General features: G+C 41.9%; 1 protein-coding gene across 4 annotated transcripts; it reads right to left on the bottom strand.

The window, feature by feature from the left end:
- Window positions 1-9,820: 9,820 nt before the first annotated feature.
- On the bottom strand, window positions 9,821-22,758 carry LOC106591474 (small ribosomal subunit protein mS33). 4 transcript variants are annotated; one of them, XM_082972533.1, is made up of 3 exons: window positions 22,666-22,758; window positions 12,572-12,774; window positions 9,821-11,637 (listed from the first exon to the last, which is right to left on the bottom strand). In XM_082972533.1, the coding sequence occupies exons 2-3, from the start codon at window positions 12,766-12,768 to the stop codon at window positions 11,532-11,534; spliced, it is 303 nt and encodes a 100-aa protein (XP_082828659.1). In that variant the 5' UTR covers window positions 12,769-12,774; window positions 22,666-22,758; the 3' UTR covers window positions 9,821-11,531. The 4 variants fall into 4 exon arrangements, with proteins under 4 accessions (XP_082828659.1, XP_082828658.1, XP_082828661.1 ...); XM_082972532.1 differs by having other exon boundaries at window positions 12,554-12,774; window positions 22,666-22,752; XM_082972535.1 differs by having other exon boundaries at window positions 22,522-22,731.
- Between the last annotated feature and the right edge of the window lie 395 nt (window positions 22,759-23,153).

The raw sequence follows: 23,153 nt of genomic DNA, 5'->3' as shown, positions 1-23,153 counted from the left end.
AATCAATTTTTACGTCATTTTTCTCGTAGAAAAGCGATAATATTCCGACAGGGAATCTCCTTTTCGGCAAACAGAGGAAAAAATCCCAAAGGCGGGGGCGGTCGGGGTCACGCGCATAAGCTAGTGTCTCTTGATGGGCCACTTGAGAAAGGCGATAATGTGTTTCAGCCTGGGGCTGGAATGACGACATTCTCTTTTTTCCCGGGCTCTGAGAGCCTATGGACGACGTGGGAAGTGTCACGTTAGAGCAGAGATCCTTAGTAAATGATAGAGATGGCAAAGAAGTTCCAGAAATGGTCAGACAGGCCACTTCCTGTAAAGGAATCTCTCAGGTTTTGACCTGCCATTTGAGTTCTGTTATACTCACAGACACCATTCAAACAGTTTTAGAAAATTTAGGGTGTTTTCTATCCATATGTAATAAGTATATGCATATTCTAGTTACTGAGTAGGAGTGGTAACCAGATTAAATCGGGTATGTTTTTTATCCAGCCGTGTCAATGCTGCCCCCTAGCCCTAACAGGTTAATGACTTGATATTTTTCCATGCAATGTTCAATTCACTGGTGTTACTAAACAATCAATACCACGAACCAATAACCAGAATTCATCACAAAACAAAACGCTTCTTTCCCGCCAAACATAGCCCAGCGATTACCTCTTTTCAAACAGCGTTCTGCCTTTCCTCTATCGCAAGATTAAAACCAATGTTCCAACTGTGTCTCTCTTTCGGCTTCACACTTATGAAATGTCTATGACCTTATATGTACCATGTAAATCGCCAAATTTATATAATTTATATTATGGCTAGGGGGCAGTATTTTCACAGCCGGATAAAAAACGTACCCGATTTAATCTGATTATTACTCCTGCCCAGAAACTAGAATATGCATATAATTATTAGCTTTGGATAGAAAACACTCCAAAGTTTCTAAAACTGTTTGAATGGTGTCTGTGAGTATAACAGAACTCATTTGGCAGGCCAAAACCTGAGAAGATTCTATACAGGAAGTGCCCTGTCTGACAATTTCTTGCCCTTCTTGATTATCTCTATCCATTACAGGGGATCTCTGCTGTTACGTGACACTTCCTACGGCTCCTATGGGCTCTCAGAAGGCAGCAAAAAGCTGAATCGTGGCTTTACAGGCTCTGGCTGAAAAAAAGTAGCGCGTTTGGATAGTGGCTGGTCACAGTACTGTGAGACGCAGGCGCGTGCCCGAGTCGACCCCATGCTTTGTTTTCTTTCGTCTGTTTACCTAAACGCAGATTCCCGGTCGGAATATTATCGCTTTTTTACGAGAAAAATGGCATAAAAATTGATTTTAAACAGCGGTTGACATGCTTCGAAGTACGGTAATGGAATATTTAGAAATCTTTTGTCACGAAATGCGCCATGCTCGTGACCCTTATTTACACTTCGGAGAGTGTCTTGAACGCACGAACAAAACGCCGCTATTTGGATATAACTATGGATTATTTTGAACCAAAACAACATTTGCTATTGAAGTAGCAGTCCTGGGAGTGCATTCTGATGAAGAACACCAAAGGTAATCAAACTTTTGTAATAGTAAATCGGAGTTTGGTCAGGGCTAAACTTGGTGGGTGTCTAAATAGCTAGCCGTGATGGCTGGGCTATCTACTCAGAATATTGCAAAATGTGCTTTCACCGAAAAGCTATTTTAAAATCGGACACCTCGATTGCACAAAGGAGTTCTGTATCTATAAATCTTAAAATAATTGTTATGTTTTTTGTGAACGTTTATCGTGAGTAATTTAGTAAATTCACCGGAGGTTTGCGGGGGGTATGCTAGTTCTGAACGTGAACTTGATTGAACAAAACATGCATGTATTGTATAACATAATGTCCTAGGTGTGTCATCTGATGAAGATCATCAATGGTTAGTGCTGCATTTAGCTGTGGTTTTGTTTTTTGTGACATTATATGCTAGCTTGAAAAATGGGTGTCTGATTATTTCTGGCTGGGTACTCTGCTGACATAATCTAATGTTTTGCTTTCGTTGTAAAGCCTTTTTGAAATCGGACAGTGTGGTTAGATTAACGAGAGTCTTGTCTTTAAAATGGTGTAAAATAGTCATATGTTTGAAAAATTGACGTTTTTGCATTTTTGAGGAATTTCAATAACGCGCCACCTAGCCCATAGAGGTTAATCACCAGGACTCTAGAGAGATCGATGACGCAGCAGATGGTGAGATATGGGCCAATTCCGAGCTCCGATCAGTGGGATGGCGAATGCGGGCCTCCAGGCCAGGAAGATGGCTCCGTTTCTTTTAATCATGAGGAGCCAATGTTTGATGAACCAATTTTCAACGTTTTGATTGAATTTTCAACGTTTTGATAGACTGTTCCTTTAATGAAAATTATGATGAAAATCCTGAATCGAAGTTTCATAATTGGAAAGAGGCCTAGGACTGTCATTGATGGGTATAGGAGGAATAATTATGTATTAGTCTTGTTAAATCCTTGTATCACAATTAAATTCCATATAGCGTGTGATTATTGTATTTCCATATAGCGTGTGATTATTGTATTTCCATATAGCGTGAGATTATTAGTGATTACTTATAGCATGTGATCATCATGGTGAATTAGTGAATCATTTAAGGTTGGAATTGATAAGAGAATTATCTAATAAAGGTAAATGAATCAATAAACCATGATGAATTATTAGTCATACAGCAGGTTTAATGAATAATCAATGTAATGATCAATGTAGGGATCGATTAGTCTGATTAGTTCCGGAAAGTCCAGGAACCACTGGAGAGGGAAAGAAATGTGTGTATGCAATTAGTATAGAGAGATAGAGAAGCAGATGGTCAAGGGAGTAAAACCTCAGAGTTCCTAACCTTGAAGGAAAGGAACAGGCTGAGCCAGAAGGTGATAAACAGTGTGAGAAGTTTATGGGGGTTGCAGGTCACCAACGGATTGTGTGTAAATGCATGTGCGTAAGTAAGCAAGAACTATATAATGACTGTTTTGTTATCCTGACGCCAGAACGTTCTCTGAATAAAGCTACAGAAACCTTTTGCAGAAAGCTGAGTCCTTGCCTAATTATTTTAACCCATTGTCTTACAAACCTTGGGCAGTAGTCAAGGCGAATTGATTATTGATTATTATCATCAAGATATACAATTCCTTTAACATTTATCAATTAATTTGCTGTTTCAATGTTTAAATGTTTGATGGTGTAGAATGGTTTGATTTATTGATTTTGTTGATATCTGGTATTTGTCAAGTGTACGAACACCAAGTTTAGATAGGTGGGTTAGAAGCGGGGTGATTTATCAATTATTTTTGTGTTGGTCGGAAAATAAATACGGGGATAATACAGTAAAACAAAAACATGACTACCAGTGAAGAAGCGGAAAGAGTATTAAAGGCTCTAAAATCCACGCTCGAAATCAATGGAGGGAAGGAATGGAAGAGACGAGGAGAGAAACTCTGTATGGAATGGATAGAGGATGGTTGGGTATTGTCCCCTGATGGAGTTCCCACAGAAGGTGAGCCAGGTAGAATACTGGGAGCATTGAAGCTAATAAAGCTAATAATTATATGCATATTCTAGTTTCTGGGCAGGAGTAGTAACCAGATTAAATCGGGTACGTTTTTTTATCCAGCCGTGCAAATACTGCCCCTTATCCCCAACAGGTTAATGTTGCTGATCAATTTGAATGTATTATTATTTATTGATTATATTTTATTTTATTTTTCAGTATCAAATGGTCAAAAAATGTTTACAGTTTAAATAAGGCTTGAATTTTTTTTTTAATTTCAGGCAAATTGATGCACTTTAAGTCTTTTCTGTTACAGACTAAAAAACAATGTTAATAAAGTTATTCTTTGTTGTAAGTTGATCTATATTTCTTTCTTTTTTCTTTTTTTCTTTTCTTTAATGTTAATAAGGATACAATGTTATGCAGAGGTGTACTTATAACAATTTTATAGACAAATGATACTATTTACAGTTGCGGCGGAGAGTTGGGGGGCGCGGTTGGAATATTGTCCGGTTGGAATATTATCGCTATTTTACGAGACAAATACCATAAAAATTGATTTTAAACAGCGTTTGACATGCTTCTAAGAACGGTGATGGAACATTTTGGATTTTTTGTTCTCGAAATGCGCTCGCGCGTTACCTTTGGATATTGACCTGAACGCACGAACAAAACGGAGGTATTTGGACATAACTATGGATTATTTCGAACAAAATCAACATTTGTTGTGGAAGTAGCAGTCCTGGAAGTGCATTCTGAGGAAGATCAGCAAAGGTAATACAATATTTCTAATACTAATTCTGAGTTTAGGTGACCCCGAAGTTGGCGGGTGTCTGAATAGCTAGCTGTGATGGCTGAGCTATGTACTCAGAATATTGAAAAATGTGCTTTCTCCGTAAAGCTATTTTAAAATCTGACACCGCGGTTGCATAAAGGAGTAGTCTATCTATGATTCTTAAAATAATTGTTATGTATTTTGTCAAGGTTTATGATGAGTATTTTTGTAAATTCACCAGAAGATTTTGGTGGGAAGTTTTTGATTTTAGAAACTTTAGAGTGTTTTCTATCCAACGGTGTTGCTTCCAGTTTTTTCTCCTCAGGGACTGGATCCACACCCAGTCTCCTGGTTGGATTGAGTGAATCACCTTCTCCTGTAATTCACCTGTTGGACACAAAATCTTGGACATACGGGTTTGGTTAACAAACAGTCTTCTCATGTGCTCTGCTAGTATTTCTTCAACTTCTATGTCTACCTGTTCTGGTATCTCTAACTCTGGCATTCTATAGGCTCTACTTGATTAGCTAAAATGTCATCCATCATTTAAAGAGATGGCTCCTAGTAAACCAACTCTAGGGATAATATCTTGACTTAATATTTTAGCTACCATAATCATGTCCACCAAGTAAGTTGGGAACGCTTCTACCCATTTGCTATACTTATCTATTATTGTTAAACACCCCTTCTTCCCCTTAATTCGGAATAGTTCAATAAGTCCAATTCCAAATGTTGGAATGGATCTTCTTACAAAGAAATTGTTTAAGTAATTATCCTTTAGGTCATCACTCTTTCCTAACTACTCTACTATACTTCCCTCCCCTTGATACATTGCTTAGCCTATGTATCAATATTGCTGCGTATCCATACAATGTCTTTGGTAGGATAAGTAAATTATCCTTATGTCAGACCTTCTCTTGTAGGATGCCCCCTTTCATTTTCCACATGTCCAATTCTCCCTGGGGCCTTCATCCTCAGATATTCTGTAACAATTCTCTGTCAAGTGTTTTATCTTCTTTAAGATTTATCTGTGCTGCTTTGTATGGTTTTAAATGTCTATGTGCTTGTCTGTGTAAATAGTAACTTTTCTCTCCTTTCTTATTTCACCGGTTCTAGTCAATGCTACTATTTCGGCCTACTGTGCAGAATAGCGTCTGAGCAATGGTTCAGTGTCTAACACCTGAAACCAACTAAGCTTTCATTTCCCTTTTAGTTAGGGTAACAATTACTTTCAACAAAATTATACTAATCTCCTCCTAGCGAATTTACCAAACATAAACTTAAAATCAAAACTAAAATACATGCCTGCCAATGGAGCCGATAGTCTCTCCATTAATTAATATCCTAGAGCTTTAGTGAACCAAATTCTCTTCCTATCTACTCCTGCTGTCCCCCTTCTTTCTTCCTGCTTCTCCCCAACCCTCAAGGTTTCAGCATTGCAAGGGAGGATTTCTCCATCTTCCCTTCTATCTGTCTCCTACTTTTTCTCATAATATGGGTTGTTTCCAAATATTGACTAAATGTCTCATTGTCTCCTTGATTTCACTCCTGAGTTTTAGAAAAATCAACCTGTCTAGATATTGCATATCTACTTAAATGTATCTCGTTACCCTCAATAATCTTGGATCACCTACAGATGTCATATATCCCTGTCCTGTTGACATAAGTCTATCATTATTAAACTTATTCACAACAAAATATAGTAATACTATTATATCAATTCCACAGCCTTGTTGTGTTAAATGTCTTACACTGAATTCAACAACAGCTGACTTCCTAAGAGAAAATAAACGTATCTAGATCATGTAAAAAATACCCCTGCTACTGGTCAAAATATTTTCAAATCACATAATCAGATCAAAATGACTAATCTGATTTACTCCACCAAGAAAAATTATTTTACCCTTATTGTTCTAGGAAAATAGACTTAAAGAAGCCTACCCTTAGTCTAAGGCTTTGCCCTTTTAGTCTTCTCATTGTTTCAAATTATCAATTGTGTCTAAGAACTTTAACTCTATCATAATTATCAGTTCTACAAATTCCCTTAAAATCAATATCACCAATGACCTTAAATTCACCATCCAAATGGCTTTTCAATGTGGCTGATCAGACCACACAGGAAAAGTCACCAGAGGGGTCAAAAGTCATACCACCCTTTCAGAACCGTGTTTCTTACTACATTAAACAAATTAAAGCTAAGAACTTTATCTACATTTTGTATCCCAGGTTCCCAGAACATTCCCTATCAAAATAATTTCACGTTTTTAATTAAACTAAGAAAACAAAACTTCCAAAATGCCATGTGTGTATACCCCTTTAAGATATCCTGTCCCTAGGAATTTGTTATTATTTTGTTTTCAAAGAGAGCTAAGCGCTTCTTTTTCCATAAAATAACCACTTGGTCAGCGTTTCATCCTATCACACTGATTCAAAAACCCCAAAGTTGACTATAAACAAAACCTAATAATATTTATAATTCCATTGTACTCCCACCATCATTAGTTTTAAACTTCCTCAATGGCTTATGTGATTGAACATGCTTTTCTGTGGGCGCCTGACCTTCTCTCTGTATTTGTCTCGACCCCGTCTTTGGCCTCTCTTATTTCCCTCATCTGCTAGCCCCCACCCTAGGAGGTTCTGTTTGGTGGCACGATTTATCTCGGGACGCATTCCACTGAGGAAAGCAATTTTTAATTCCTGATAATACGGGGCATCAAATCCATCCACTACCGGGGGTTCTATTAACCCACTATTAGCATTGGACACGTCCTTTAATCTCTCTAGGTATTGGCTTATAGTCTTATGAAATGTCCAAGGGTTTAAAAAAAATATCATGTATATCGCCACAATTCTGTCACAATTATTAATTTCCACTCTTTATAATTCATTTAGATTTAAGTAACTGCATTTTCCTTGATTCCGTCATTCAAATACAACTCCCATTCTCTATAAATCCTTTAAGCAGGCCATTCAGACCACAAACAACGTACTTTATCGAATTCGCCTCGCTATTATTTTCAAAGAATCTGTCTTCCTATTTAAACTAAACAAGCTATCAAAACATTTGGTTTCTATCTTAAACAAACACTAACAACCGTATCGTTCCAGTCAAAACATAACAATAATTTAATTTTAGTCCCATGAGCTGGGATCAGTACACGGGTCCCCCGCATGCCAGGCAAGAATTCTACCACTGAACCACAATGCTATTGTTCATGTTTACAATTTCGGTAGTTGTGTCCTACTCGGTCACAATGTTCACAGGGTGTTTTACAGTCTCTGGCGAAATGTCCTGTTCTATCGCAATTAAAACACCGCTTCTTTCCGTCTTTGTCAGCACGACTCCCTGTTTTCCCCCTTCTGTCTACAGAGTCTCTTCTCCTCCCTGCTATTTCCCCTAGGGTTGCTATCAGGTACTCTGCTTTTTTCTGTTCTTTTTTAATCCTGTTGTTTTTACCATGCTGCTCATAGTGAACGGCATATCTCTTCACCTCTGCCAGAGTTGCTGTTCCCCATCCTACTAGAGTCCTTTTTATGGCACGACTTATCTCTGGGCGCATTCCACTGAGGAAAGCTATTTTCAGTTGCTGGTGATATGCTGTATCGTTCCCCTGGGCTACCGGTGGCTCTATTAACCCACTGTTGGCATTGAATACCTCCTTTAATCTCTCTAGGTATTGACTTATAGTCTCATTGTCTTCTTGTTTACATTCGTGGACCTTAGAGAAATCTGCATGTCGGTGATAGTGGTCCCTCAGATTATTACACAGCTGTGTGATTTTCTCGACATACTGTCCATCTATCGCCCAGGGCAATACCACCAAATCATTATGTCCAGGTACCCACTGTCCCCGGACCGCTGCCCAGTCCTTCCCCACCAGCTGTCTTACTGCTCTCTCAATCTCCCCTGTGTCTAGATTAAAGCTGGCTGCTAGACCTTCCAGATCTCTTCTGAACCCTTCTATACCTGTCTTAGGATGCACTACACCCTCTACGGCTCGGACCACATCTCTCTGTGTCCATGCCCTGTATACATCCAGAGTGGCCTGCGCCCCATCATCCCCAGCCCGTGGGTTTGGCAATGCTATCATAGGGTACTGGCCACTCTCTCCATCCTCTCTCAACTTCAGTAGCTCCTCTCTCTCCTTACCCTGTTCTTCCAGCAGCCTTCTCAGGGCTTTGACTGCCCTGTCCTCTTCACTATCTACATGTCTATGTTCTACCATTAACTCTAGCTTTTCTACATCTAAACGTCCATCAAATTCATACTTATTTCTCCATTTTGGGTCAAAATAAATGTTCCTTTTATCCTTAGATTCAATATATCTCTCATATATCTCTCTTAATTCCAGGACCTCCTTCGAGGATTTACCACCCATATTATTCAATTGCTTTCCTTGTTATTATGCTTATTCTCACAATCTATGGGTGTGCTTTTATTGTATATTTTTAATAGTTCCTGACTACTTCCCATATACCCCTAATAGTCCCAGACTACTTCCCATATATTTTTAGTAGTCCCAGACTACTTCCCATACATTTTTAGTAGTCCCAGACTATTTCCCATATATTTTTAGTAGTCCCAGACTACTTCCCATATATTTTTAGTAGTCCCAGACTACTTCCCATATATTTTTAGTAGTCCCAGACTACTTCCCATATATTTTTAGTAGTCCCAGACTACTTCCCATATATTTTTAGTAGTCCCAGACTACTTCCCATATATTTTTAGTAGTCCCAGACTACTTCCCATATATTTTTAGTAGTCCCAGACTACTTCCCATATATTTTTAGTAGTCCCAGACTACTTCCCATATATTTTGAATAGTCCCAGACTACTTCCCATATATTTTTAGTAGTCCCAGACTACTTCCCATACATTTTTAGTAGTCCCAGACTACTTCCCATATATTTTGAATAGTCCCAGACTACTTCCCATATATTTTTAGTAGTCCCAGACTACGTCCCAGACAACTTCCCATATATTTTTAGTAGTCCCAGACTACATCCCATATCTTTTGAATAGTCCCAGACTATATCGATACGGGGTAGTTTATTTTTAGTAATGGCCTCAACTACTACGAGTCATTACGGACCCGTCCGTTTCCGAATAGTCCCAGACTACTTCCTATATTTAAAATCCTCCCTCACCTTTATCTTGACCAAAGCTTTATAGGAATTTTTAGTAAGTTTAGAATTTAACCCCAAAATAATGAATAAAGATTACTGACCTTATCTTGCAGCTGAGAATTCAATGTTCGTAGAATCTCGTCACCACCTCTGTCGCGTACCAGTTTGCCACCGGCCTGTAAAGAACCCACAGTAAAGGGCCAGGTCTTTGATTTACAGATATTTCATCCGCACGGTTTCAGTGTCTCCTTGGAACGACAGCGGCAGTTTGAGATCCGGCTCGAATAGGACCAATTGTTATAGGAATTTTATATCTTGATGATAATAATCAATAATCAATTCGCCTTGACTAATGCCCAAGGTTTGTAAGACAATGGGTTAAAATAATTAGGCAAGGACTCAGCTTTCTGCAAAAGGTTTCTGTAGCTTTATTCAGAGAACGTTCTGGTGTCAGGATAACAAAACAGTCATTATATAGTTCTTGCTAACTTACGCACATGCATTTACACACAATCCGTTGGTGACCTGCAACCCCCATAAACTTCACACTGTTTATCACCTTCTGGCTCAGCCTGTTCCTTTCCTCCAAGGTTAGGAACTCTCTGAGGTTTTACTCCCTTGACCATCTGCTTCTCTATCTCTCTATACTAATTGCATACACACATTTCTTTCCCTCTCCAGTGGTTCCTGGACTTTCCGGAACGAATCAAACTAATCGATCCCTACATTGATCATTCATTAACCATGCTCTATGACTAATAATTCATCATGGTTTATTGATTCATTTACCTTTATTAGATAATTCTCTTATCAACTATATAGGGAACAGGGCTCTGGTCTAAAGTGGTGCACAACACAGGGAATAGGGCTCTGGTCTAAAGTAGTGCACTACATAGGGAATAAGGCTCTGGTCTATAGTAGTGCACTACATAGGGAATAGGGCTCTGGTCTAAAGTAGTGCACTACATAGGGAATAGGGCTCTGGTCTAAAGTAGTGCACTACATAGGGAATATGGTGGCATTGTTGGACGTAACCAGTCAGTCTCTGGACAAGACCCACTACACCAGTTAACATGTGTATCAAGGTGATCTGAACACACACATGGCTTTATGAACGGTGTGTGTAGCAGCAACATTAAAACATATCCACGTATTGAGTGACATCCAAATCCAACCACCCTCTGAGACTAGTTTTTCAACAGTTATGAGTTTCTCCTGTCAGACTAAATACATAGAAATATAAGGAATAGAACCAGAGTCTCCATTCAAGTCAAGGATTCAGACATTCTATTTCTATCTATTCAGTCCTATCCGATAGGAGAAATACAGATCACTTTTGAAAAACTGGGCCCTGGGCATCAAGTCATCAAGGGATCAGGTCAGAACAGGTTTTTAATGGGTTTCCTGTAGTTACACTAAGTCACTATTAACAACATTGTATAGCACAGTACTTACATGGCAATAAACCAGTCACAAAATGGAGAGAGTCCTCCTACACATCTCAGCAGATTTGTTGACAGTATTGTATTCATGACACCTGGTGTTACTCAGAACAGATGTAAAATCAGCAGCTTTGGCTCAGCCAATAGGAACATACTAGCATCACAATGACATGTACTGATGCCCTCCAGGTCTCCTTCACCTATTCACTGTACAGATGGTATGAGAACGGAAAGCTGCTAACAACGCGGATACAATTGAAACCTAAATGAAACATCTTGTAAAGCAATGAACAGAAATGTTTTATGTACCAAACACACAGCGATCAAAGACTGGTCACTTGTCAGACAGGATGTTCTGTGATGGGATATGAAAGGATCCTCTCAACACATCATCATCATCATCATCAGCTGTTACAAGGGCCCATTTAATATGAACATCCTGAGTGGGGTCACATGTTACCGATGTGAACACAGTTAGGGAGGCCATTCCTCTGGTGTCCCAAAGCAAACGAGGCCTGTTGTGATTCCCCCATAGGTCCTATATGACAGGGAAAGGCTGGGTTTACCCATAGGTCCTATATGACAGGGAAAGGCTGGGTTTACCCATAGGTCCTATATGACAGGGAAAGGCTGGGTTTACCCATAGGTTCTATATGACAGGGAAAGGAAGTGCTTATTTCTTCTTGGTGGCTCTCTTTCCTTCGCCCTTCTTGGGTTTCCCCTTGCCTCGTAGTTTCCTCAACCGCCGCATCTCCTCCTTGAAGTCCTCGTGCTCATCTCTGGTGGGGAAACAGGGAGGAAATGGTGTTACTGAGGTAAGCAGCATTAGTACTAAACTAAAAGGACGTGTTCAGAAGAACAGAGACAAACAGGGTCTAGAAAACTGTCTGCTTAGAACACAGAGACAAACAGGGTCTAGAAAACTGTCTGGTTAGAACACAGAGACAAACAGGGTCTAGAAGACTGTCTGGTTAGAACACAGAGACAAACAGGTTCTAGAAAACTGTCTGGTTGGAACACAAACAGGGTCTAGAAAACTGTCTGGTTAGAACACAAACAGGGTCTAGAAAACTGTCTGGTTAGAACACAGAGACAAACAGGGTCTAGAAAACTGTCTGGTTAGAGCACAGAGACAAACAGGGTCTAGAAGACTGTCTGGTTAGAGCACAGAGACAAACAGGGTCTAGAAGACTGTCTGGTTAGAACACAGAGACAAACAGGGTCTAGAAAACTGTCTGATTAGAACACAGAGACAAACAGGGTCTAGAAAACTGTCTGGTTAGAACACAGAGACAAACAGGGTCTAGAAAACTGTCTGGTTAGAACACAGAGACAAACAGGTTCTAGAAAACTGTCTGGTTAGAACACAGAGACAAACAGGGTCTAGAAAACTGTCTGGTTAGAACACAGAGACAAACAGGGTCTAGAAAACTGTCTGGTTAGAACACAGAGACAAACAGGGTCTAGAAAACTGTCTGGTTAGAACACAGAGACAAACAGGGTCTAGAAGACTGTAATTTCACTGTCTGTGGTTAGCCAGAAGGACCTTCTAAAGCCTCTAGAAGTGGTTCTGGCTAGAGTAGGGCTGTATACATTATTACACAATGCCAAACACAGACATGCCAAAAGAACCCAGATCCCTTTCCCATGAATAGGCCTATGGATCTATTCAGCCCATCGTCACGTCATGTCTACCTGAAGAGTCCCATGTACCGTAGCTTCTGTGTAAGGGCATAGTAGATCTTGTGTTGAGGGTACCAGTCGTACACCTCCTTTTTCTGGGCCATGGGCGGCTCCTTGAACAGCTGGACCACCTTCATGGACTTGTTGTCCGTCGGACGCGCCACATCCCCAAAGATACGTGCGCTGAGACGTGCCATACGCACAGCGTAGTTGGACAGGCTGGCCATAGCTAGCTGAAATACAAGAGGAAAGAGAAGCAGCAAATATTAGTTACAAATATGTCCTCAAAAAATAAACAACTTCTATAGACGGGTTAGCTGACAACGTCACAAAACATGATCGCTTCAAATGGGGCAGAAATCTGTGTTGTGATTCTGGTTGGCCAGATAGCTAGCAACAACGACAGGAAGCTGGCATGTAGGGAATCGTAGGTGGCTCGTTTCAGCTAGTTTCATCTTCTTCTCGATGCCACGTCTTGTTTTGAGGTGTTCTGACTGATGTCTGACCTACGCTAATATGGCTAAAATTCACCCGCTACCTTGCCAACAACTGTAACGATGTATTTGACACAACAAGTGCAGATGTATATATTTTCAATAAACATCAGAGACGAAATATAGTTTACATGTTGTCAACACTCTAAACTGAACAAGAATCTGGGCTTACAGGAGACGTTGAATACAGTCATTCTCTGTTAAGCCCAAGAAGCAGCCATTTAACAGCTTGTCGAACTTAACGTCGAAATAAGCATCAAATCCACCTTTTCTGCACCTCCAATAAAATCCCTTTTTACTGCCACGCGCAGATTGGCTGATCCAGCAGATGGAAAGGTCATTGATTATATCCAGAGAGGAACAAACACAGAGCAAGAGGTTTCACTCTTGACAAAATCTATCAAAAAAGAAAAAGCCCAATAAGTTTCTACGAGCTTATTTTGGCCCTAAGCTTGTCGACCTTTGTGACAACGATTCCTAATGGTAGAGCAGAGGCATGAGCATCTCCTAATTAAAGAAGATCTCCGTTTTATCACCTACAACAGTATAGGAACATAAAATCTAAATTGGTTGTATAAACCTGCTCTACCCAGAACGTAAAAATATTCCACCTGCCCTACCCAGAACGTAAAAAATATTCCACCTGCCCTTCCCAGAACGTAAAAAATATTCCACCTGCCCTTCCCAGAACGTAAAAATATTCCACCTGCTCTACCAAGAACGTAAAAATATTCCACCTGCTCTACCCAGAACGTAATAATATTCCACCTGCTCTACCCAGAACGTAATAATATTCCACCTGCCCTACCCAGAACGTAATAATATTCCACCTGCTCTACCCAGAACGTAATAATATTCCACGTGCTCTACCCAGAATGTAATATAGATTCTTTCCAGAAAAGGCATATTTTCAGTTGCTTGCATCTTTTTATTCAGACCTTATTTGGAAGTACATAAAGGTCGTGACGGCAGTAATGATGATAGTTGCCCAGAGAAACTCCATTCTTTGGAAGCTAATTCCCATATATATTTTGACATTATTAAGCTTGAAAAGCTGGTGAATGGCTGTTTCCTGGGTTTAAAGTGGAACTGACTGCATTTTAGCAACATGAAATCTTATTAAAATCTGTTCATATACAACCCATGAATATCTGACAAGCGAGCGCTTGGTCATATGGCCATTTTCACATTTTCATGAATGTTTGGGCATTTGTGAAAATTCCATAGCAATATAGAGTGGGAAAGTGGCCTTGCGTTTGGACAATTTAATAGACACTGCAGTAAATAAACCATCTTTCTTGTCCAGGACCAGAGTCTATGCAGACTGGTGCACCATAGCCAATCAGAACTACAGTAGGACTATATACAAACAAGCCATTTGCACATAGGCCTGTCATCATTCACTATGAACTGGACTGTGTGTTTACAGGCAGTAGGGCCTGCCATCATTCACTTTGAACTGGACTGTGTGTTTACAGGAAGTAGGGCCTGTCATCATTCACTATGAACTGGATTGTGTGTTTACAGGAAGTAGCAACAGAGCGACTTTAGATCAATAGAACACATTCCCCAAAAGCCACAAAATACACCTGAATGGATTTCTGCAAATACCAGGGAGTCCTCTTACATTTTGGGAACTTCACAGTCCTGTTGATCAAACAATCATGACAAGGTAGGCCATCTTTTCACTATATACACACACATCAACAAGATCAACATCTAATGCTAGTCAACAAAGCAAGATTAGCGTAAAACCCTCTCAAAGTTTTTTTTAGCTAGTTTGCCATCAAAATTGCACTGTTAGGGCCTCCTGAGTGGTCTAAGGCTAGATGTGCCACTAGAGATTCTGGGTTCGAGTCCAGGCTCTGTCGCAGACGGCCGCGACCGGGACACCCATGGGGCGGCGTACAATTGGCCGGGTTAGGGGAGGGTTTGGCCGGCAGGGATGTTCTTGTCCCATCGCGCTCTAGCAACTCCTGTGGCGGTGCGGGCGTAGTGCACGCTGACACAGTCACCAGGTGTACGGTGTTTCCTCCGTCACTTTGGTGCGGCTAGCTTCCGGGTTAAGCGGGCATTGTGCGCCATGGCTCTCGACCTTCGACTCTCCCGAGTCTGTACGGGAGTTGCAGCGATGGGACAAGACTGTAACTACCAATTGGATACCACGAAATCGGGGAGAAAAATAAATAAATACTAAAAACAATTTGCACTGATAAGCAATAGAGAATTGTAGCCTCCTCGCCTTTCTGCAGCTTGCCTTCCAACAGTGCATGCTTGTCCCAACCAAACACCCAAGCTAAAGTTGGCTTGCTAGCTACTTCCAGACACATAATGAGAGAACACCTCACTCTGATCATTTGACTCCCCCTAGCAGACCTGGTTAGGTTGTTTACATGTTATGCAGCATTTTTTTTACTAACTTCCTTTCTTTGCCTACATTTACTGACACCAGTCATATTCAGCAGGTGTTGCACGTTGGTATCATCAGTTATTCAGCGCTCTGGCACGCTCAGACGAGAGTGCTCTGAAATCGAAGTAGATAATCAGAGTGAATTTGTAAAACGCAAGAGATATGCTAACTGGATAACAGTCGTTCAATTTCAGAATAGCGAAGCGATTAACATGTCTTGCTAGCTAACCAAATGACACCTGCATCCATATCTCTGTAGCCACCGGAAAATTCAGTCACTCACCCACTCCTCCGATGACATCCTCCTAGCAGCTAGCTATCTAGCTAAGTTCAGTCTCTGTGTTTTAGCTTGCTACATAGATTCGCTAGCCTATCAGCCACATTTTAACTGACTTGTGATCATGGGCCTTGGCCTTACTAGTTTGAATCAAATTTTATTGGTCACATACACATGGTTAGCAGATGTTAATGCGAGTGTAGCAAAATGCATGTTCTTCTAGCTCCAACAGTGCAGTAATATCTAACAATTCCCCAACAACTACCTAATACACACAAATCTAAAGGTTTGGAGCGAGCAGTCGCACCACGCTTCGCTCCACAGGTAATATTCCACTTCGCTACATTACAACGGCTTGATTTGTTTGATCTGAGCAATTCTTCTTAGCTAGCTACATAGCCGTCTTTGTATCAAAGATAATTGTGTAGTTTAGAGTAACTGAGTAATTAGAGGCTAGCTATCTTCGTCCTCCTAACGTAGTCAACACTGCTAGCTGCTAGCTAGCTAGTCATCACTGTTAGCTAGCCAACTTCTACCGACTAGCAGCACCGCAGAAACTATTACATTACAACGCAACGACTTGATTAGTGTGGTGTTAGTGTTAGTTAGCCAGCTACATAGTTGTCTGTGCTGTCTCTGTATCTAAGATAATTGTGTAGTTTGAGTTTGAGTATTATCGAGGTGTGCTAGCCAGCCGCGACGCGGCGCCAGACTTACTCAACACACCTAGTCATCATTAACCCACTGCCAGATAGCCATCCGTTACCGACTAGCAGCGCTGTAGTTACTAATACTTCACAACGGAACGATTTGACTAGTGCAGTGTTACCTAGCTAGCTACCTAGTTGTCTTTGTCATAGCTTGATAATTGTTCATTGATAATTGTTAGCTAGCCAGCCATCGAGGTTAGCTAGCCAGCTATTTCCGTCCCCCGCGACGCCATTTTTCCTAACCTAGCCAACTATTACCGACGAGCAGCATTGTTGAAACTAAATACACTACAAGGAACGTCTTGATTAGTGTTATGTTAGCTAGCTAGCTACAAAGTTGCTTTGTATCATGACAAGGTGTAGTACTGAAACTACCGAGGTTACCTAGCCAGCTACACGTTCAAAGTCAACAACGCAGCCACTGCTAGCTAGCCTACTCCACCAGCCAGCAGTACTGTATCATTTTAGTCAATAACATTTTTGCAACGTAAGCTTAACTTCCTGAACATTCGAGACGTGTAGTCCACTTGTCACTCCAATCTCATTTGCATTAGCGTAGCCTCTTCTGTAGCTTGTCTACTATGTGTCTGCCTATCCCTGTTCTCTCTCCTCTGCACAGGCCATACAAACGCTCCACACCGCGTGGCCGCTGCCGCTCTAACCTGGTGGTCCCAGCGCGCACGACCCACGTGGAGTTCCAGGTCTCCGGCAGCCTCTGGAACTGCCGGTCTGCGGCCAACAAGGCTGAGTTCATCTCAGCCTATGCTACCCTCCAGTCCCTAGACTTCCTGGCGCTGACGGAAACATGGATCACCACAGATAACACTGCTACTCCTACTGCTCTCTCCTCGTCTGACTACGTGTTCTCGCATACCCCTAGAGCATCGAGCCAGCGGGGTGGTGGCACTGGAATCCTCATCTCTCCCAAGTGGACATTCTCTCTTTCTCCCCTGACCCATCTGTCTATCTCCTCATTTGAATTCCATGCTGTCACAGTTACCAGCCCTTTCAAGCTTAACATCCTTATCATTTATCGCCCTCCAGGTTCCCTTGGAGAGTTCATCAATAAGCTTGACGCCTTGATAAGTTCCTTTCCTGAGGATGGCTCACCTCTCACAGTTCTGGGTGACTTTAACCTCCCCACGTCTACCTTCGACTCATTCCTCTCTGCCTCCTTCTTTCCACTCCTCTCCTCTTTCGACCTCACCCTCTCACCTTCCCCCCCTACTCACAAGGCAGGCAATACGCTTGACCTCATCTTTACTAGATGCTGTTCTTCCACTAATCTCATTGCAACTCCCCTCCAAGTCTCCGACCACTACCTTGTATCCTTTTCCCTCTCGCTCTCATCCAACACTTCTCACTCTCCCCCTACTCGGATGGTATTGCGCCGTCCCAACCTTCGCTCTCTCTCTCCCGCTACTCTCTCCTCTTCCATCCTATCATCTCTTCCCTCTGCTCAAACCTTCTCCAACCTATCTCCTGATTCTGCCTCCTCAACCCTCCTCTCCTCCCTCTCTGCATCCTTTGATTTCCTCTGTCCCCTATCCTCCAGGCCGGCTCGGTCCTCCCCTCCTGCTCCGTGGCTCGACGACTCACTGCGAGCTCACAGAACAGGGCTCCGGGCAGCCGAGCGGAAATGGAGGAAAACTCGCCTCCCTGCGGACCTGGCATCCTTTCACTCCCTCCTCTCTACATTTTCCTCTTCTGTCTCTGCTGCTAAAGCCACTTTCTACCACTCTAAACTCCAAGCATCTGCCTCTAACCCTAGGAAGCTCTTTGCTACCTTCTCCTCCCTCCTGAATCCTCCTCCCCCTCCCCCCCCCCTCCTCCCTCTCTGCGGATGACTTCGTCAACCATTTTGAAAAGAAGGTTGACGACATCCGATCCTCGTTTGCTAAGTCAAACGACACTGCTGGTCCTGCTCACACTGCCCTACCCTGTGCTTTGACCTCTTTCTCCCCTCTCTCTCCAGATGAAATCTCGCGTCTTGTGACGGCCGGCCGCCCAACAACCTGCCCACTTGACCCTATCCCCTCCTCTCTTCTCCAGACCATTTCCGGAGACCTTCTCCCCTACCTCACCTCGCTCATCAACGCATCCTTGACCGCTGGCTACGTCCCTTCCGTCTTCAAGAGAGCGAGAGTTGCACCCCTTCTGAAAAAACCTACACTCGATCCCTCCGATGTCAACAACTACAGGCCAGTATCCCTTCTTTCCTTTCTCTCCAAAACTCTTGAACGCGCCGTGCTTGGCCAGCTCTCTTGCTATCTCTCTCAGAATGACCTTCTTGATCCTAATCAGTCAGGTTTCAAGACTGGGCATTCAACTGAGACTGCTCTTCTCTGTGTCACGGAGGCTCTCCGCACTGCTAAAGCTAACTCTCTCTCCTCTGCTCTCATCCTTCTAGACCTATCTGCTGCCTTTGATACCGTGAACCATCAGATCCTCCTCTCCACCCTCTCCGAGCTGGGCATCTCCGGCACCGCGCACGCTTGGATTGCGTCCTACCTGACAGGTCGCTCCTACCAGGTGGCGTGGCGAGAATCTGTCTCCGCACCACGTGCTCTCACCACTGGTGTCCCCCAGGGCTCTGTTCTTGGCCCACTCCTATTCTCGCTATACACCAAGTCACTTGGCTTTGTCATATCCTCACATGGTCTCTCATATCATTGCTACGCAGATGACACACAATTAATCTTCTCCTTTCCCCCTTCTGACAACCAGGGGTCGAATCGCATCTCTGCATGTCTGGCAGACATATCAGTGTGGATGACGGATCACCACCTCAAGCTGAACCTCGGCAAGACGGAGCTGCTCTTCCTCCCGGGGAAGGACTGCCCGTTCCATGATCTCGCCATCACGGTTGACAACTCCCTTGTGTCCTCCTCCCAGAGTGCTAAGAGCCTTGGCGTGACCCTGGACAACACCCTGTCGTTCTCCACCAACATCAAGGCGGTGACCCGATCCTGTAGGTTCATGCTCTACAACATTCGCAGAGTACGACCCTGCCTCACACAGGAAGCGGCGCAGGTCCTAATCCAGGCACTTGTCATCTCCCGTCTGGATTACTGCAACTCGCTGTTGGCTGGGCTCCCTGCCTGTGCCATTAAACCCCTACAACTCATCCAGAACGCCGCAGCCCGTCTGGTGTTCAACCTTCCCAAGTTCTCTCACGTCACCCCGCTCCTCCGCTCTCTCCACTGGCTTCCAGTCGAAGCTCGCATCCGCTACAAGACCATGGTGCTTGCCTACGGAGCTGTGAGGGGAACGGCACCTCCGTACCTTCAGGCTCTGATCAGGCCCTACACCCAAACAAGGGCACTCCGTTCATCCACCCCTGGCCTGCTCGCCTCCCTACCTCTGAGGAAGCACAGTTCCCGCTCAGCCCAGTCAAAACTGTTCGCTGCTCTGGCACCCCAATGGTAGAACAAGCTCCCTCACGACGCCAGGACAGCGGAGTCAATCACCACCTTCCGGAGACACCTGAAACCCCACCTCTTCAAGGAATACCTGGGATAGGATAAAGTAATCCTTCTAACCCCCCCCTTAAAAGATTTAGATGCACTATTGTAAAGTGGTTGTTCCACTGGATATTATAGGTGAATGCACCAATTTGTAAGTCGCTCTGGATAAGAGCGTCTGCTAAATGACTAAAATGTAAATGTAATATGTACATGATCTACTGCATCCATGTACATGAATATGTACATGGATGAGCGATGGCTGAGCAGCATCGGCAAGGTGCAGTAGATGGTATAAAATACAGTATATACATGTGATATGAGTAATGTAAGATATGTAAACATTATTAAAGTGGCATTGTATAAAGTGACTAGTGATCCATTTATTAAAGTGTCCAGTGATTGGGTCTCAGTGTAGGCAGAAGCCTCTCTGAGTTAGTGATTGCTGTTTAGCAGTCTGATGGCCTTGAGATTGAAAAACTGCTTCTATCTCTCGGTGATCATATTGACATTCCCAGCCGTAGTTACATTTGTCCGTTTTTGTCCAAAAAATATCGAGCCATTGAAACAGAAACAGTGCATTCCGAATGGTACCAGGTCCGCTGTGATTTACAACATGATAGCAATATTTTCTGGACCACCAAGACATGTATTGGTTTATTATATAAATCATGTATTGAACTGCATCTATCTATTCTGACAACAGTGCCTTGGTGTATGGCATGGAATGTTAAGTCAAATATAACCTATTTATAAAACCTCTTATGAAGTTGGTTTCGTAGCATAAAAGTGTGAATTTGATATTTTTGACTGATATTATGATTATCTGTTTTCAATGGCATAAAGTACTTAAGTAGTACTTTTAAGTATTTTTACTTAAGTAGTTTTTTGGGGGTATCTGTACTTTACTATTTAAATTTGTCAACTTTTACTTTACTACATTCCTAAAGAAAATTATGTATTTTCTACTCTGTACATTTTCCCTGACAACCAAAAGTACTCGTTGCATTTTGAATGCATAGCAGGACAGGAAAATTATCTAATTCATGCACTTAAAGAGAAAATCCCTTGTCATCCCTACTGCATCTGATCAGGCAGACTCACTAAACACAAATGCTTTGTTTGTATATTATGTCTGAGTGTTGGGGTGTGCCCCTGGCTATCAGTCAATAAAAATAAAAATACAAATTGAATTGTGCCGTCTGGTTTGCTTAATATAAGGAATTTGAAATGAGTTATACTTTAACTTTTGATACTTAAGTATATTTAAATCCAAAACCCTTTTTTACTTTTACTCAAGTAGGATTTTACTTGGTGACTTTCACTTGAGTAATTTTCTATAAAAGGAATCTTTACTTTTACTCAAGTATAACAATTGGGTACTTTTTCCACCACTGTGTGTTTCATATCTGCAAAGTAGTTCCTCTTTAAATAGTCCAAGTGCCACCCACCAAAAATGTGTTGGACCTTCCGTCTGACTACGCAATCCACTGTTTCATCAGCCCAGCCAGGCAATTTATAAACTTGATCTCCACTATAAAAAGCATCTAGACATTATCTCACATTTCTTTTAGATTAACAATTAGTTTTAAACAGCAGAGATTTGTATAAACATTGCTGTCTCTCCGACATTTGCTAAATTGATTCAATATTCAAATTCCACCTCCAGCTGTCCCATATCATAGTAATGAACAAGTAGAAGTCGCGACCAGACAGACAGCGTTTCTCAGCCAGTCGAAATCATGAATCAGCTGGCATCATTTTTATGGATATATAAAAATACATTTAAAATGAAATAAAAAGAAGGTCCAACTAAAGGAATTGCAGCAGTCTTTCTGGCTCCAGTGTTTGAAGTGATTGTAGTTGTGTTGTCTGCTAGCTGCTCTGAACAACAGGGGTCCTGACCAGAGAGAACATTTTCTATGCCAGGAGAAACCGCACCTCATTAACTCATTGTTATGGACGTATCCAAATAAAATGTCACTAGAAAACTGATTAAACAAATGCCAAATGTAGCTAGTGTATTGTTTTTGACCTGACTAAGTTAGCCGTAGTTGGCTAGCTAGCAAAACAAGAGAGAAGAACGGTTATGTCGGGTCTAACACCCGTACCAATATCCTCCAAAAACACCAGCTTCTCGGGCATTTTTTCATTTAAATAAACACTGTATGGTTCAAAACTTGTAAAAGTGGCCATTTATTTTTTTAATAAAAGTTACTTAAAGTTAGCATTGAAATCCCAGCGCATATTGGGTTATTTCCCTAACAACATCCTGGCGTTGCCGTTTTACCTTAGTTACTATTAATTTCACAGAACTATTTGTGAGTTCGGTATATATATAAATAAATAAAAACTGAAAACACATGTTACCGGTCTTTTTTGGGCCTTGGATTAAAATAATAATCGCCATATTGAACGTCTTGTGTAAAACCCAGTATTTCCCCCCATAGTAGCTAAACAACCAACCCGTTAATGAAACAGCTTCATGGTTTTAAAACCAATGGAAAAATCATAGCCAACAAACACATCATAAAGTTGATGATCAGTGTGAAAACATGCACCAGACAGAGGAAAGCACATACTGAATAACAAAATGGCTCACTGTGTCCACAGCCAAATACAGACCTGGAATCACCGCGACGTGTGGACTGGCTTTGTTATATCCAATGTTGATATGTTACCATGTTCTACACGATAATGCTATACCTTGCTACTCAGTATGTGTGTCACTAGTAGTTATTATTGTATTTCGTTAAATATGTCGCTAACCTTCAAGCATGCCACCACTGCTATTCTTCGATGAGGTTTAACGGCGGGTTGGCATCCAATACATGTTGCATTACCGCCACCTACTAGACTGGAGTATAACTCCCTTATAGTTGGCTTGAAAATGTCAAATAAATACATTAATACCCCTACACTCACTAAAAACCCACCACCTTAATCCACTATTTAAATCTATCTAGTTCTACTTCAGACCAACAGCCTGAAAGGACGGGACACCACCACTCAACACACCCTGTAACTCTTCTGAGGTAAAGTCTTGTACACTCAAATACCTCACTGCAGCTGCCACCACAACCTCAACATCCAGAGACTTACGTTCCATCCCTACAGTACAGTTGATAACCATTGCTATAAATGCTAAAAATCCAATCTTACTGAAGCATACTGTACCAGTCAAAAGTTTGGACACACCGGCTCATTCAAGGGTTTTTCTTTATTTGTACTATTTTCTACATTGTAGAATAATAGTG

The sequence above is a fragment of the Salmo salar genome, unplaced genomic scaffold (genome assembly GCF_965601325.2).
Source record: "Salmo salar unplaced genomic scaffold, fSalSal1 ptg000742l, whole genome shotgun sequence".
Classification (NCBI taxonomy): Eukaryota; Metazoa; Chordata; class Actinopteri; order Salmoniformes; family Salmonidae; genus Salmo; species Salmo salar.
This window is presented reverse-complemented; position numbering and strand designations above follow the sequence as displayed.